Source organism: Sminthopsis crassicaudata, chromosome 4 (genome assembly GCF_048593235.1).
Source record: "Sminthopsis crassicaudata isolate SCR6 chromosome 4, ASM4859323v1, whole genome shotgun sequence".
Lineage (NCBI taxonomy): Eukaryota > Metazoa > Chordata > Mammalia > Dasyuromorphia > Dasyuridae > Sminthopsis > Sminthopsis crassicaudata.
In genome coordinates, this window is record NC_133620.1 from 142,610,984 (window position 1) to 142,624,117 (window position 13,134).

The window sequence follows — 13,134 nt, forward strand, 5'->3', positions numbered from 1 at the left end:
TTACTATAGCTAGTATTTCTAGTACAATATTGAATAGTAATAATGGACATGATTGCCTTGCCTCTGATCTTAGAAAGTTTTCTACCTCATTCCCATTTCAGACAATGACTTGATTTTAGATAGATACTATGTGTCATTTTAAGAAACTACATGGATTTCTAAATTTTCTTTAATTTCTAAAATTTAAAAACTGGAATGAATGTTATATTTTATCAAAAAAATTTTGCATCTTTTGAAATAATGTTTTCTATTTTTGTTGTCAATATGGTCAATTTTCCTAATACTGAAACTTTCCCGAATTCCTGGTATAAATTCAACCTGATAATACTATATCTTTGTGATTATATTGGTTATAGTCTCCTTACTAATATTTTATTTAATTTTTGCAACAATATTTATTAGGGAAATTGGTCAATAGCTTTGTTTTAACTCTTGGTCAATAGTTTTGTTTTAACTCTTCCTGTTTTAGGTATCAAGATAATATTTGTGTCACATAAGGAATTTGGTAAGACTAATTTTAAAAAGTAGTTTATGTAGTGTTGGAATTAATTTTTCTTGTTTGATGATAGAATTCACTTATAAATTCAACTGGCTTGTATCCCACTACCTCAAAATGGGAGTTTACCTATGACTTATTCTTTTTCTAAGATAGGATAATTCAAATATTCTATGTTCTGTTAATCTGGACACATGTTATTTTATATTCTTTTAGAATATTTGTTTCATTGATATAGAGTTGGAGAAAATAGCTTCTAATACTTGTTTTTATTTATTCTTCTTTGGTTGTGAATTAAACTAGTTAATGCATTATTTGTTTTATTTTAAAAATAGCTCCTCAAATAAATTCCTGATTTTACTAGTTTATTTAATTTTGCTTTTAATTTTATTCATCTCCGATTTTTTTCAGGATTTATATTTTGGTATTTAGTTGGGAGTTTTAAATTTGTTGTTATTGTTTTTAATTGCATGCCCAATTAGTTCATGTTCTGTTTCTCTCATATCAGTGGTGTTTAGAAATATAAATTTTCTCAAGTATTGTGTTGAATGCTTCCTGCAAATTTTTATATATTATTTCATCATTGTAATTATTTTTAATGAAATGGTTTCTGATGTGTTCTTTGACCCACCCACTTTTTAGGATAAGGTTATTTAATTTCCAATTAACTTTTAATTTGCTTCAAAGACTAAAGCCTTTTATTGAAAACAATTCTATTGAATTATAATCAGTAAAAAAAATTAATTTTCCTGCTCTTCTGCACTTGATTATGAAGTTTTTAATGTCTTAATATAAGAAGTAAATTTTTGTGATATACAAGGCTGAGAAATCATTTTACTCTTATTCCAATTCAATGTTTTCCAGAGGTTTACATATTTATTTCTAAAAATCTATGTTGCTTTTTTTGCTTTTTGCTGACACTTCTTTAGGCTTCAAAGTAATAAATTGTGTTTCCCCCTATTACATTTTTACCATCTAGAACCCACTTTTTCCCATTTTTTAGGTGCTATGCCATATAGTGCATGAGTTAATATTGGTATTAAGTCACTGTCTTTGGTACCTTTTAGCAAAATGTAGTTTCTCTTTTCATCTCTTTTACTTAGGTATGCTTTTGCTTTTGTTTTGTTTGAGATCATGATTGCAATGCCTCCCCTTTTTATTTCAGTTGAATCATGATAGATTCTACCCCAACTCCTTATATTATCTAGCTGTCTTTATTTCAAGTGTTTTTGTTTTCTGCTGGACAAATTTGCATTTCATTAATTGATAGTTGTGATTGATATTGTCAGAAATATAAATATGATATGTTTAGTATAGTAGTGCAACATTTTCCTTATTCTCCATACTTCTTTATCAGATTATCTCTTTGCTAGTGTTCTGGGCTAATAGATATCTGGTGGAGCCTTTTGCCACATTTCCTTTTTTTTTAAACTTCCTTTAAGAAAGACTGAATTACTATTTTAAGGGCAGGAAATATATAAGCTTTTTAGATGTTTAAACATAAGAGCTGCTTAAATGTTTCAAATCAGCAGTGAGATCATTCTGACAATCTTCTAACATTGGTAGGAAAAAAACATTCTCTACAAGCAGAAATCTGGCTATTTAAAAGTGGAGGGGAAGAGAATAAGCTGCTTTGGTATTTGACTTGGGTAAATTACTGATTATACACATACATATATGAATAACACACAAACATACATGTATGTGTCAGATCGTGCATCACTTAGGTAGTAAGCATCATTCAAGTAACATTATAAGTGTAATAACCTGAAGATTCAGTGTTGGAGTGATTTTAAAGATGTTATTTCACCTTTTTTCCTTTATTCAGGGGCTAAGTATGTCCACATTATAGCTAGTCATAAGAAATATTCTTTGGTTTTCCATAATAGCATGGAAAAAGCAGCTTATAGGGTAGCAGATGAATATATTAATGATTTTCTTTGTGCGTGGTTTGGTGATTATAGACTTTACAACAAATGGTATAAAATACTATGAATTCATTTAATTTTTCACAAATACAAATTTTTGACTTGGAATGGCACAATATAAATGTGTGAATAAACATGAAAACTTATATATATATAAAAATGATATAGAAATGTGGCAAGATTTTCTGGAAAGAAATAAAAATTTGTCTTAGCCCTATTTCTGATTTGAAGAATGCTATAGTATGTATCAATAATGTAGTAATAGCTAATATTTATACAGATAACACTTGAAAGTTTGTAAAGTGTTACGCATGTCATCTCATTTGTTTGTCACAACCATCCCGAGAAGATGTTATTACTATTCCCATTTTACAAATGGGAAACTGAGGCAGAGAGGTTAGGTAACTTACCCAGGGCCACATAGCTACTAAATATGAGGTACTAAATATACTCTAAAAGCCTATATTCCATCCACCTTACCACCTATATATAAAAAAAAAGTCAACAAAGAACTGATCAGCAAACTTTCTCAAGAAGGAAATAATTCCTTTAGTGAATCTCTCTCTCTCTCTCTCTCCCATTTTAAAGTTAGTCATGACAATGAACTTAAAATTATATATATTTAGTGATGTGACATTTTTCTTTAATGGTGTAAAGTCATCAAAATCCATAATTTTGTGATTATTTGTTGGTAAGGACCTCACAATTAAGTCTTAAAGAACAGTGGAAATGTTTGCTAATATTAATTGGGAAGTTCAGTTATTATGAGATTGACAACCAGTTTGTCTCTGATGACCTGGTTTTGGAAAGATCCCAGGTCTTGTGGTCAAGTAACCTAAGCTCCAGTCCTGTTCCTACCACTTACAAGGTGTATGGTTGTGAGCCTTTCTGAACCTGTTTTCTCATCTATAAAATGGGAATAAAACTTGCATTATCCTTCTCATGAGGCTATGGCAAGAAGCATTTTGTAAACCTTATAAAATCTGTATAAATGATCTGTATAAAATCTGTAACTTATAAGGTCAGAATTTTTCCTGGAGCATTGAAAGGTCAAGTGAATTAACCACTATCACACAGCCCATTTATGTATGTATATGTGAAGAAGCAAGATGTGAATCCTGGTCTCTTTAACTCCAAGTCGGTCCTACCTTTATCTATACCATTCTCTCACCTGTGACTTATTGCATTTTAATAACTGCCATCCTTAGTAATGCTGCAATCTATGTAACATTTAGAAATATGAAGGACTATATTCTACAATGCAGTAAAATGAACCAGTGTGAGGAAAACTTACCTCTTTCTTCCCAGACAGAACAAGAGTTAAAACAATGGGCTTAAACTGATCACAAATGAAGGGGAAAATAACTGGAAAAAAAAATACAACTCTGAACTTGACCAACATCCCTCTTTCCTTCTCAAATGATATTTTAAAATGTTTCCCTATGCCATTTTCAGGATTTCTGATTTCAATTAGTGTGGGACTACTAAGGTGGAATTTGAACCCCAGGCCTTCCTGAGAGTAACCCTATTTCTTTATCCACTCTGTCAGGCTCTCTTTTTCCCCTCTTAATTTCTCACCATAAACAGTTTAAGATTGGTTTTTCTGATGTTTAGAATTGACTGTCTTTTGAACTCAGAGTTCTAACCATAGGAATTTGGGGGGGAAACTTTTTTTTTTTTTTTAAATAAGACTGGTTTGTTAAATGTTCAGTGCTTTGGAACAATTTATGCAAAGATATACAAAGAAACATTATGGTCTAAGGAAAGAATGACCAGGGTCACTAAAGGTCTGTCAGTGAAGGAAAAATCTGCACTTAGAGCCTTTTTGGAGGATGTGCCTGGGGGAAAACGGGCTATTTGTACTGATTACTTAATTTAAGTTGCTAGAGGACAATAGCTTACTATTGTACTTTCCCCAAACCTCAGTTTTACTGTAAGAAAGAAATTGAAAGGAAGTTAGGGTCAAACATTTTTGGGGAAAAGGAGTGGAAAGGAGATAGTGATTCATCTCTTGAGAATTGAGAGGATGGGGAAAGCAGATATATATATTTATCAATTACCTGACCTTTAAAATGCATTCTCTTTCTGCCTCTGTACCTTAGACTAGATTAAAGACTACTAAGATTTTTCATAAATGAATGGAGGCAATCAAAATAAATCTTTAATGATCTAAATGTTTTTTAGTTTTGCCTTGAAAAAAGCACTGGCTAGAAAATAAATTATGTCTGAAATACCTTAAAACTATTTAATCGTTCTCACAAGTGCCAAATGAGAAGTTGGGAGAACATGCAGAAAGATTTGTATGAACGGAGTGGAGTAAACAGAATCAAGAAAACACTAATGATGTTAATAAACATAATGATAAAAACAGGTCAAAAGTTGGGCATTTAAAATGACCAATTGTGATCTTGGACAAAAGGAAAAGTACCTTTCTTCTTTCCTTGGAAAAGTTGGTGCCCATGTATTGTCAAGTGGCAAGTTGTTGTTTTGCTTAAATGTTTTTCTTTTTGCTACAAGTTTTATTTGGGTAGATAGGGGAAAGAGAAAGGCATATATAGAAATGGTTATAATATAAAAAGATTTTTAAAATATACTATAATAATAAGTAAGATTTCAGAAATAGCTAGAAACAAATTTGCATTTACTTTGGTCAGCTCTTCAAACTCTTTAAAAATAGAAGCCCCAGGAAATGAATATGTGTGTAGGTGTTTCTATATAGCCTTGAATGGTACATATAATTTTCTGCTTCTAAAAAGTAGAATTTTTACTTAGCATTACAATTTTGTTTGACTCATTTATTTTCAGTTCAAAGACAATATGAAAAAAACCCATAGAAGAAAATGTTACATATTTGCATTACAACCTTTAATCTTTTAGTTTTTATAAAACAAACATTCTTAAGAATAAGCAAAAGTAAAATGTTAATTTTAAAGAAACAGAAAATAAATTAATTTCTCTTCTGTCCAGCTTGGTACAAATTTCTCTGTTCTGTGTTCCAAATGAGATATCTTGAATGGAGAAGAAATCTTTGGCCTATTTCACCACAGCTTGGGCACTATGTAACAGACAAAATTCTGCAAAATTCACTTATCCTTCTGGACTGCTGTGAAAAAAGAAGCAGTGGCTGGTTTCAGAAATATGAAAAAATAAAAAAATTGGTTTAGTGTATGAATGACTCCCTTTCCCCCTCCCCCAATTGGTGTCCAACAATTAATACATATTTTGACAAATGGCATAAATAAAATAAAACAAGTAAATGCAACTTTTGAAAAGTTAAGGATGGGATGAGGATACTCAACCTTTCTGTTTATGTGGTATGAAAACTCCTGAAAAATACAATGTGTAGCCAGGAGACAGGATAGATTATCTAAAGTGTACTCTGAGTTTAACAAATGATTTATGGTGGGACCTAAAGTTCCATGCCTTCTAAATCTGCCTTCTGTCTCCTGGAGTTAGTTCAGTACAAACTGAACTTGCATGACTCCAGAATGACACAGCTCCTTTTCTTTGGATAAGCTTTTTTTCTTTTTATAATGACACTAGCAGATATAGATGATACATATGAGCTAGTATAGTAGGAGGAAGGATTGGTAATTTTACAGTTTCAAACTTGCAAATTTTTAATGATCAAAGGTAATCTCTCTTTTAAAAAAATGTAGCTCATAGTATTTAGAATTTAATCTGAATTTATACCTGTGGGAATTTATCTACTGTGTCTGCAGTTCAATTCCACTGAAATATAAAGCTGAACTCCCACAGATTCCTAAACAGTCTGGAGCCAGAAAGGATCCTAGAGTAGCTTCAAAAGGGATGATACTGATGAAGAAAGGGAATTAGAAACTTCAAATATTATTCATTGCAATGTCGGGTTGTAATCAGGAAAGAAAATAATGCTGTGAGGTGATAACAACAGAATAAATAGGAATCATTAAAAAAATTCTTCTTTGATGTTTCACAGGTTGGTGTATGTTCAGTCTAGACTCCAGTGAGAAGTTGGAGTTGGAAGTAGTAAGATCATGTGAACTGGTGAGGATCTGGGGGTTGGAATAGACTAAACAAGCTTGCCCATCTTTCTTTGTCACCTCTGATTTCCTTATATCATATTTATATTTGCTCTATAACAAAATGCTGACTGCTTGTGGTCTCTTGTAAAAAGAAATACTATCAGAAGGATTGGCTAAGATACAAAAAAACTTATCTCTGAGATAATGAATCAGATCTTTTATTCAATAAAGGAATATATGGCAAATAGAATATATGATTTAGTGTATGAAAGGTTTCATTATTATTTTTCCTATTCATTGATGAAACTGGGAGATTGCTGTAGCCATGCCAGTTTGAGATAATATAAACTAGCATCTCAACAAGCAATGGTTTTTAACTATGGTAGTAAGCAGCAATTATTTTTGGTGATAAAAAAAGCAGAAAGATCTAATAAAAAGAGTCAAAATAATAAGAATTCATCAATGAATAGGAAAAATAAAATAATGTTATAAATACCTGGGATTTATATAGTGCAAGGTTTGTAAAACACTTTAATATGTTATTGTATTTGTTCTTCACAATAACCCTATAAATAACAACCCTAATTTTTAATCTCTATTTCACAGCTGAGGAAACAGGTAAAGAAGTTAAGTGACTTGTCCATGGAAGTACAGCTAATTAAGTGTCAAGCGGTAGGATTTGAACTCAGTTCTTTGGCTCAGATAGTCCTGCTGATGAGATCGTGATGGATTTTGAGGAAGAGGCCATTTTATAAATGTGACTTAAGTGTTAATCATGGAATTTTTACTACTTTTTGGGTTCTTGGTATTCTAAACCATGGACATAGCCAAAGTTTCCTCATCTTTGGTCTGGCTGATGGAGGTCTGAGAGATCATGAGGTTAATAGAAAATGCATAATCGTCCATTTTTCTGGTCATATGTCTCAAACCTTTTTCTTAAATCCCAGTGGATTTGCATTATATGCATAATGCAGGCACAAAGAGTAAACACAAAAATAGATACACAGTATCTATGTGATATCCTAAGCACAAAAGGAATTATGATTGTTAACTTTGAATTTTTTTTTTTTTTTGGCAATAATAACATTTCAATTGAGGTTAATTAATAATTAAGTAGCTAAAAATAATCATTGCTCTAAAAAGATGGGAAGTATATTGAAAAGCTGTCCTCAATGGTGCAAAGATCTCTCATTACTTCTGACATCTACTGGTTGTGTGACTAGGAAGGAGACACTTAACCTTTCAAAAGTGTAGGCAACTCTAAGTTGAACAAAGGAGAGATGAATTGCCAATCTGTCTTGGTGTGGAAGTTCTATACATAAGGATAAAATCTGGCAACTTTTCTCCCAGAAAAGGGATGTTACACAAATTATAAATAAAAATGATCAACCTATTTTTATTTAAAAATATAAACTTATAAAACCTTACACACATAGTGAGTCTGTTTTCTTCAGTGAAATACATCAGACTCCAGTCTTATTCAATTAAGTCACCCTCAATCCACCACTACATAAAACCCTAATACCGACAGAATATAGGAAGCGAAGGAGAATGTGATTTGGGACCTATCTCCTTTGGATAAATTGCATGTGCACTTAGTTTTAGGTGCTGACATCCAAAAGAATGAGTCATGCCCTCGTGCTAACAAAAAAAAGAATTGCAGGTGAGATCTTGGACAGAAAGAAAGCTTAGGTTCTGGTTACTTCTCAGCATCTCAAGTTCATATTCTTTCTCACGTATTATCTTAGGAATGGGGCTGGTAAGAGCTGGGATATGAAAGGGGAAAAGGTCATTATATTCAATAGAACAGACTCTCTGTATACAGTGGATGTCACTAGCATCCTCCCTAAGGAATGATAACCTTAATTATATAAAGCTCAATGTATGTAATTTTTAAGTTTGATTGTACTGACAATAAATTATGCGACCCAAACATTTCCTTTTACTTTCAATAGCTTACCTAAGTTGATTAAGGTCCTAACTTAAAATGTTTTTGTGTCCTGCATCCTTTGTTAAAAGTCTTTTTTCTAGCAAGAGTTGGAGTGAACTCTAATAACACTGAGTAAATATGCTGGCTAGCTCATTCAACTAAAGAGTTACAGAAAGAATGTGTGCTTTGTAAAAAAGGGCTTATCTGAGGAGACTGAATCCGTTTTTGGATTATTTGAGCTGGGTCAAATGATGAGTTCTGAATTACTATTCCCCAAGCCTACAAAAGTGCACAGAAGTTCACAAACAGGAAATAGAGCACGGAAACAAAAAACTAAAATCCAGCCAGAAGCTAAAAGTTATTGCCTTTTGCCCAACATTTTGGTAAAAGGTAGAATTTTATACAAAGTTTGTCTTTTAATAGCTAAACTTCTATTATGTTGGATAAAATTATCGACCAGAAGAACTAAAAGGTTTCTCCAAACAATATCAGTTTGCAGGGTGGATTAAGGATCAATTATATTTGTAACCAGAATTAAAATGAGGGAACCATGTGAAGAGATTTAGAAAGTTATTTCTGGACACAGAAATATCCCTGGTAAATGCAGAATTTTGGCAAATGATTAAATCTTTCTGAATAAAGTAAATGCCAGACAGTCTCCATGATGTTTTCAGTATACAGTACAAAATCCAACACACAATAGTTAAAAAACAAAACACCTAAAAAGATGAATAATACAAAAAGAAAATGACAAAGAAAGACTAATGGATTTGATATATATAAAGAGCTTAGGACAAGGATCCATTTTAGTTTAAGAAGGTGGTGATTTTTTCCAACTAGAGTCTAAGAAACTTCACAGTGACTAAATTTTGTTCAGTTGTTTTTAATCGTGTCCAACTCTTTGTGACCCTATTTGGGTTTTTCTTGCTAAATTAGGTCTTGGAATGAGTTGCTATTTCTTCCTCCAGATTAAATCAGGCAGCTAGGTGGTGCAGTGGATACAGCGCCAAATATGAAGTCAGGGAGACTCATCTTTCTGTGTTCAAATCTGATCTCAGACAATTATTAGCTGTGTGATCGTAGGCAAGTCACTTAACCCTATTTGCATCAGTTTTCTCATCTGTAAAATAAGATTACAGTGAAGGAAATACCATTCTGGTTCTTTGATAAAAAATCTCTAAATGGGTTCACAAAAGGTTAGATACATCTCTGAACGACTGAAGAACATCATCATCAATAATTAGAACTAGCACTACAATTTGGATGGTGACAGGAAAAATAAACTTTAACATACACACATACACAAACAGGAATGTAGTAGGGAAATATACTAATTTAAAAAACCAAAACTAGTACTGCAATTACAGCTAAAGATCTAGGACTATTTGGCTGAATTATATTCCTATTATAAAGAAAATCAATATTGAAAGATATCATAACTCTGCTCAGTCTGTTGAGCTAATCACTGATTATTTTGGAGGAACTACGGTGAGGAATACTTCTCACTTCTTGGAAGATAGGGGGCTGACAGGTGTAGAATGAAGCATCCACAGGCAGACATGTTGATTTCTTTTGCTTGATAGTTAAAAGGGAAGGTTCTATTTGTGAGGAGTGTGTGTGTGTTCACGAAAGCAGAGATTTCTTTTAAATTGTTCAGTTTCTTAAATTTAATTTTCTTTTAGATAAAATTTAATTTTTTTTAGATTAAAATTTTATTTATTTATTGCTCACAATCATTTGTTGTGAGCAAAGTACCACCATATCAGATGCAAGAAGATATGTAAAAAAAGAGAGATTTTAGTCTTTCCCCATGCATTATATAGATAATGAACTAAAAGTGAATGCATTTTACCATCAGCCATAGGCAAAGCCTATCTTTAATAAAGTAAGAGATGGACTGGAGATGGAGTTTCTTGTCAATTTAGAAGAATTTTCTAGTTGTCTTTTTCCTCTCTTACTCTTATTTTTAATTCTTACTTTCAGTTCCAAATTCTTTTCTTCACTATATCTCTCTTCTACTATTGGGAAGGGAAAAATACGATACCCACATATGAAGTCATACAAAACTTGTTGTTATAATAGTCTGTTGTGAAAAAAATATAAAAAGGAGGAGAAAAAAAATGATTCGATCTATACCCAGAATCTATCAGTTCTCTATCCTAAGTATAGAGCATTTTAAATTATGTGTTCTGGTTGACTTTGTGAACATAAGTTCATCTACTCTCATCAAGGGATATCCGAATAATTTAACTTGTAATTTTGTACTTTACTAAAATTAGTATCAACTAACCTTAAGAAGTAAGAACATCAAATACAACCTAGACACCCCAATAGCTTTGACAGATGCTACAGAAGAGGGGTTCTTAACTTGGGGTCCTTATGTTCATAAGGGACAGGCTTTTTGGAACCCAATACGTGTTTTATAAAGGGAATTTACCTGTTGACTATATTTAGGGAAACCTTTAGTTACCTTTGCTATTGGTATGTAACTGAAGAAATAACTTAAAACACACCCCCTTCTCTGCTCTGCTATTGCAATCATGGATTGTAGGCTCTCATCACTTCATGTTGTGACTATTCTAACAGTCTGCTGGCTGGTTTCCCTGCCTCAGATCTCTCCCCACTTCAATACATTCTCTACTCAGCTGTCAAAATCATCTTCCTAATGTGCATCTTGGACCATATCACCTCACTTCTTCAATAAACCCCACTGGCTCCTTATCTCTTCTAAAATCAAATGTGAAGTCTTCTATTTGACTTTTAAAACACTTATTAATTTGGTCTTTTAAAAAAGTCTTCTTACATTTACTTATTTATTCATTCTTCTTCATACTCTGTGTTCCAGTGACATTGGTCACCTTGCTCTTTCTCTTACATGATGTTCCCTCTCCCAACTTTGGTTACTTCCCATGCATGGAATTCTCTCTCCTTTTCTCTGCCCTCAGTGGTCCTTGACTTTCTTGAAGTCTCTGTTCTGTAGGAAGCCTTTTCCAGTTCTCCTTAATCTTAGTCTCCTTCCTCTGAAACTATCCCTCAATTTCTCTTCCTCCCTCCTTTCTTTCCTTCTTTCTTCCTTTCCTTTCTCTCTCTCTGTCTCTCTCTCCTCCTCTCCTTCACTCCTTTCTTTTTTTTAGCAATTGGGGTTAAGTGACTTCTCCAGGGTCACACAGCTAGTAAGTATTAAATGCCTGAATATTAAGTATCTTTTTTTTCCTTTCTTTTCTTTTTTTTTAAATTAAAACTTTATTTAAAAAAATAAATATAATTTACATGGATAATTTTTGACATTCACTCCTACAAAACCCTGTGTTCTAATTTTCCTCCCACCCTTCTCCCCACTCCCTCCCTAAGTCGGCAAGTAATCCAATATACGTTAATCACATGCAGTTCCTCTACATATTTCCACAAATATCATGCTGCACAAAAAAAATACGATCAAAAAAGAAAAAAAAATGAGAAAGAAAACAAAATGTAAGCAAACAACAACAAAAAGAATGAAAATACTATGTGCTGGTCTACTAATTATCTTCTTAATATAAAATTGTTTGCTTTGCTCCTCTCTCTCATTGTATTGGAAGCTCTTTGAAAGCAAAGACTGTCCTTGTCTTACTATCTCCAAATTTTAGAACAGTGTCCAGCACACTGTAGGCATTTATGAAGGTAGTAAGGAATTATTTTTATAAGGTAATGGATAGTTAACATCTCAGGGGCTATTGTTCTAACCAAGAATTTCCAGGACCCCTTGGAAAAATCACCCCTAACCCTTCTGTACCCTCAGTATCTGACTATTCTTGTCTTTGCATATAAATATATATCTGTTTTCTGATTGGAACAGTGAGCTGAAACTTACCTCAGCTGGTTGCCAGTTCTTTTAGAACAAGCCTTTCACTTGCTCTGTTTCAGTGTCGAGATCTATGTCATAAAAGCATGGTCGAGTAGGGAGTCCGGGCATGGTGCTCATCTGTGGGAAGAGAAAATCAAGCAGTTAATGACACCGAGGATGCCATGCTAATAATGATGCTACTGAATAATCACATGTAGTCTGCCATTTCTTTCTCCAGCTGATTTTACAAATGGGGAAACTGAGGCAAACAGGGTGATTGGCTAGGGTTACACAGCTAGTATCTGAGGTCAGATTTGAATTCATTAAGGTACCACCAAGATGCCCTTTTGATTTTACAAAGAAACTAAGATTGAGAAAATTTTTTTACTCCCAGATGATCACATGGTTACTAACAGGGGATCTTGGTTCATATTCTATTTCTAAGGTTTTTATCTACAACAACTTTGGGCAAGTTAATTTACCTGGACCTTTATTTCCTCAACTGTAAAATGAGGGGTTTAGATGGTCTGAGGTTCATTTGAGTTTGAAATCATGGTGTTATATTCTATACATAACTTGGGTTACCTTCCTTCTATTCCCCCCTCCAGAAGTTAAGAGGTTAATATTCTCTCTATATTTGCCCTTTTGATTCCTCATCTCTACATTATCTCAATGCTTGCTGGTACAATATATATATATATACAATATATATATGTATAGTGTCATGGTGGTACTATAAGGTACAATGAGAAAAAAAATTAAAGGGGAAGGTGGAAGAGATTGCCATGGGACTATTACCTTGATGCTTTCTCTCCTATGAATGGAATGAAAATAAGGAACCTTTTTTCTTCTATGTTTCCCTATTCCTACAGTCTCTAGACATTCATGAAAACTTTAACCTGTGCCTCAGAGCTGGGCTAAGTATAGTTTTCATAGCCCAAGTTGGAATGCTA

General features: G+C 32.9%; 1 protein-coding gene across 5 annotated transcripts in view; it reads right to left on the minus strand.

The window, feature by feature from the left end:
* Positions 1-5,274: 5,274 nt before the first annotated feature.
* MTHFD1L (methylenetetrahydrofolate dehydrogenase (NADP+ dependent) 1 like) overlaps positions 5,275-13,134 on the minus strand; it is a 192,487-nt gene continuing 184,627 nt past the window's right edge. For 2 of the 5 annotated variants that reach the window (XM_074309563.1, XM_074309567.1), the window contains exons 27-28: positions 12,209-12,319; positions 5,275-5,527 (exon numbers count right to left, since the gene is read on the minus strand). In XM_074309563.1, the coding sequence (XP_074165664.1) occupies positions 12,230-12,319 (90 nt within the window). In that variant the 3' untranslated portion in view covers positions 5,275-5,527; positions 12,209-12,229. Of the gene's footprint in view, positions 5,549-9,223; positions 9,479-12,208; positions 12,320-13,134 lie in introns of those variants that run through there. The other 3 variants (XM_074309565.1, XM_074309564.1, XM_074309566.1) reach the window with 3 other exon arrangements.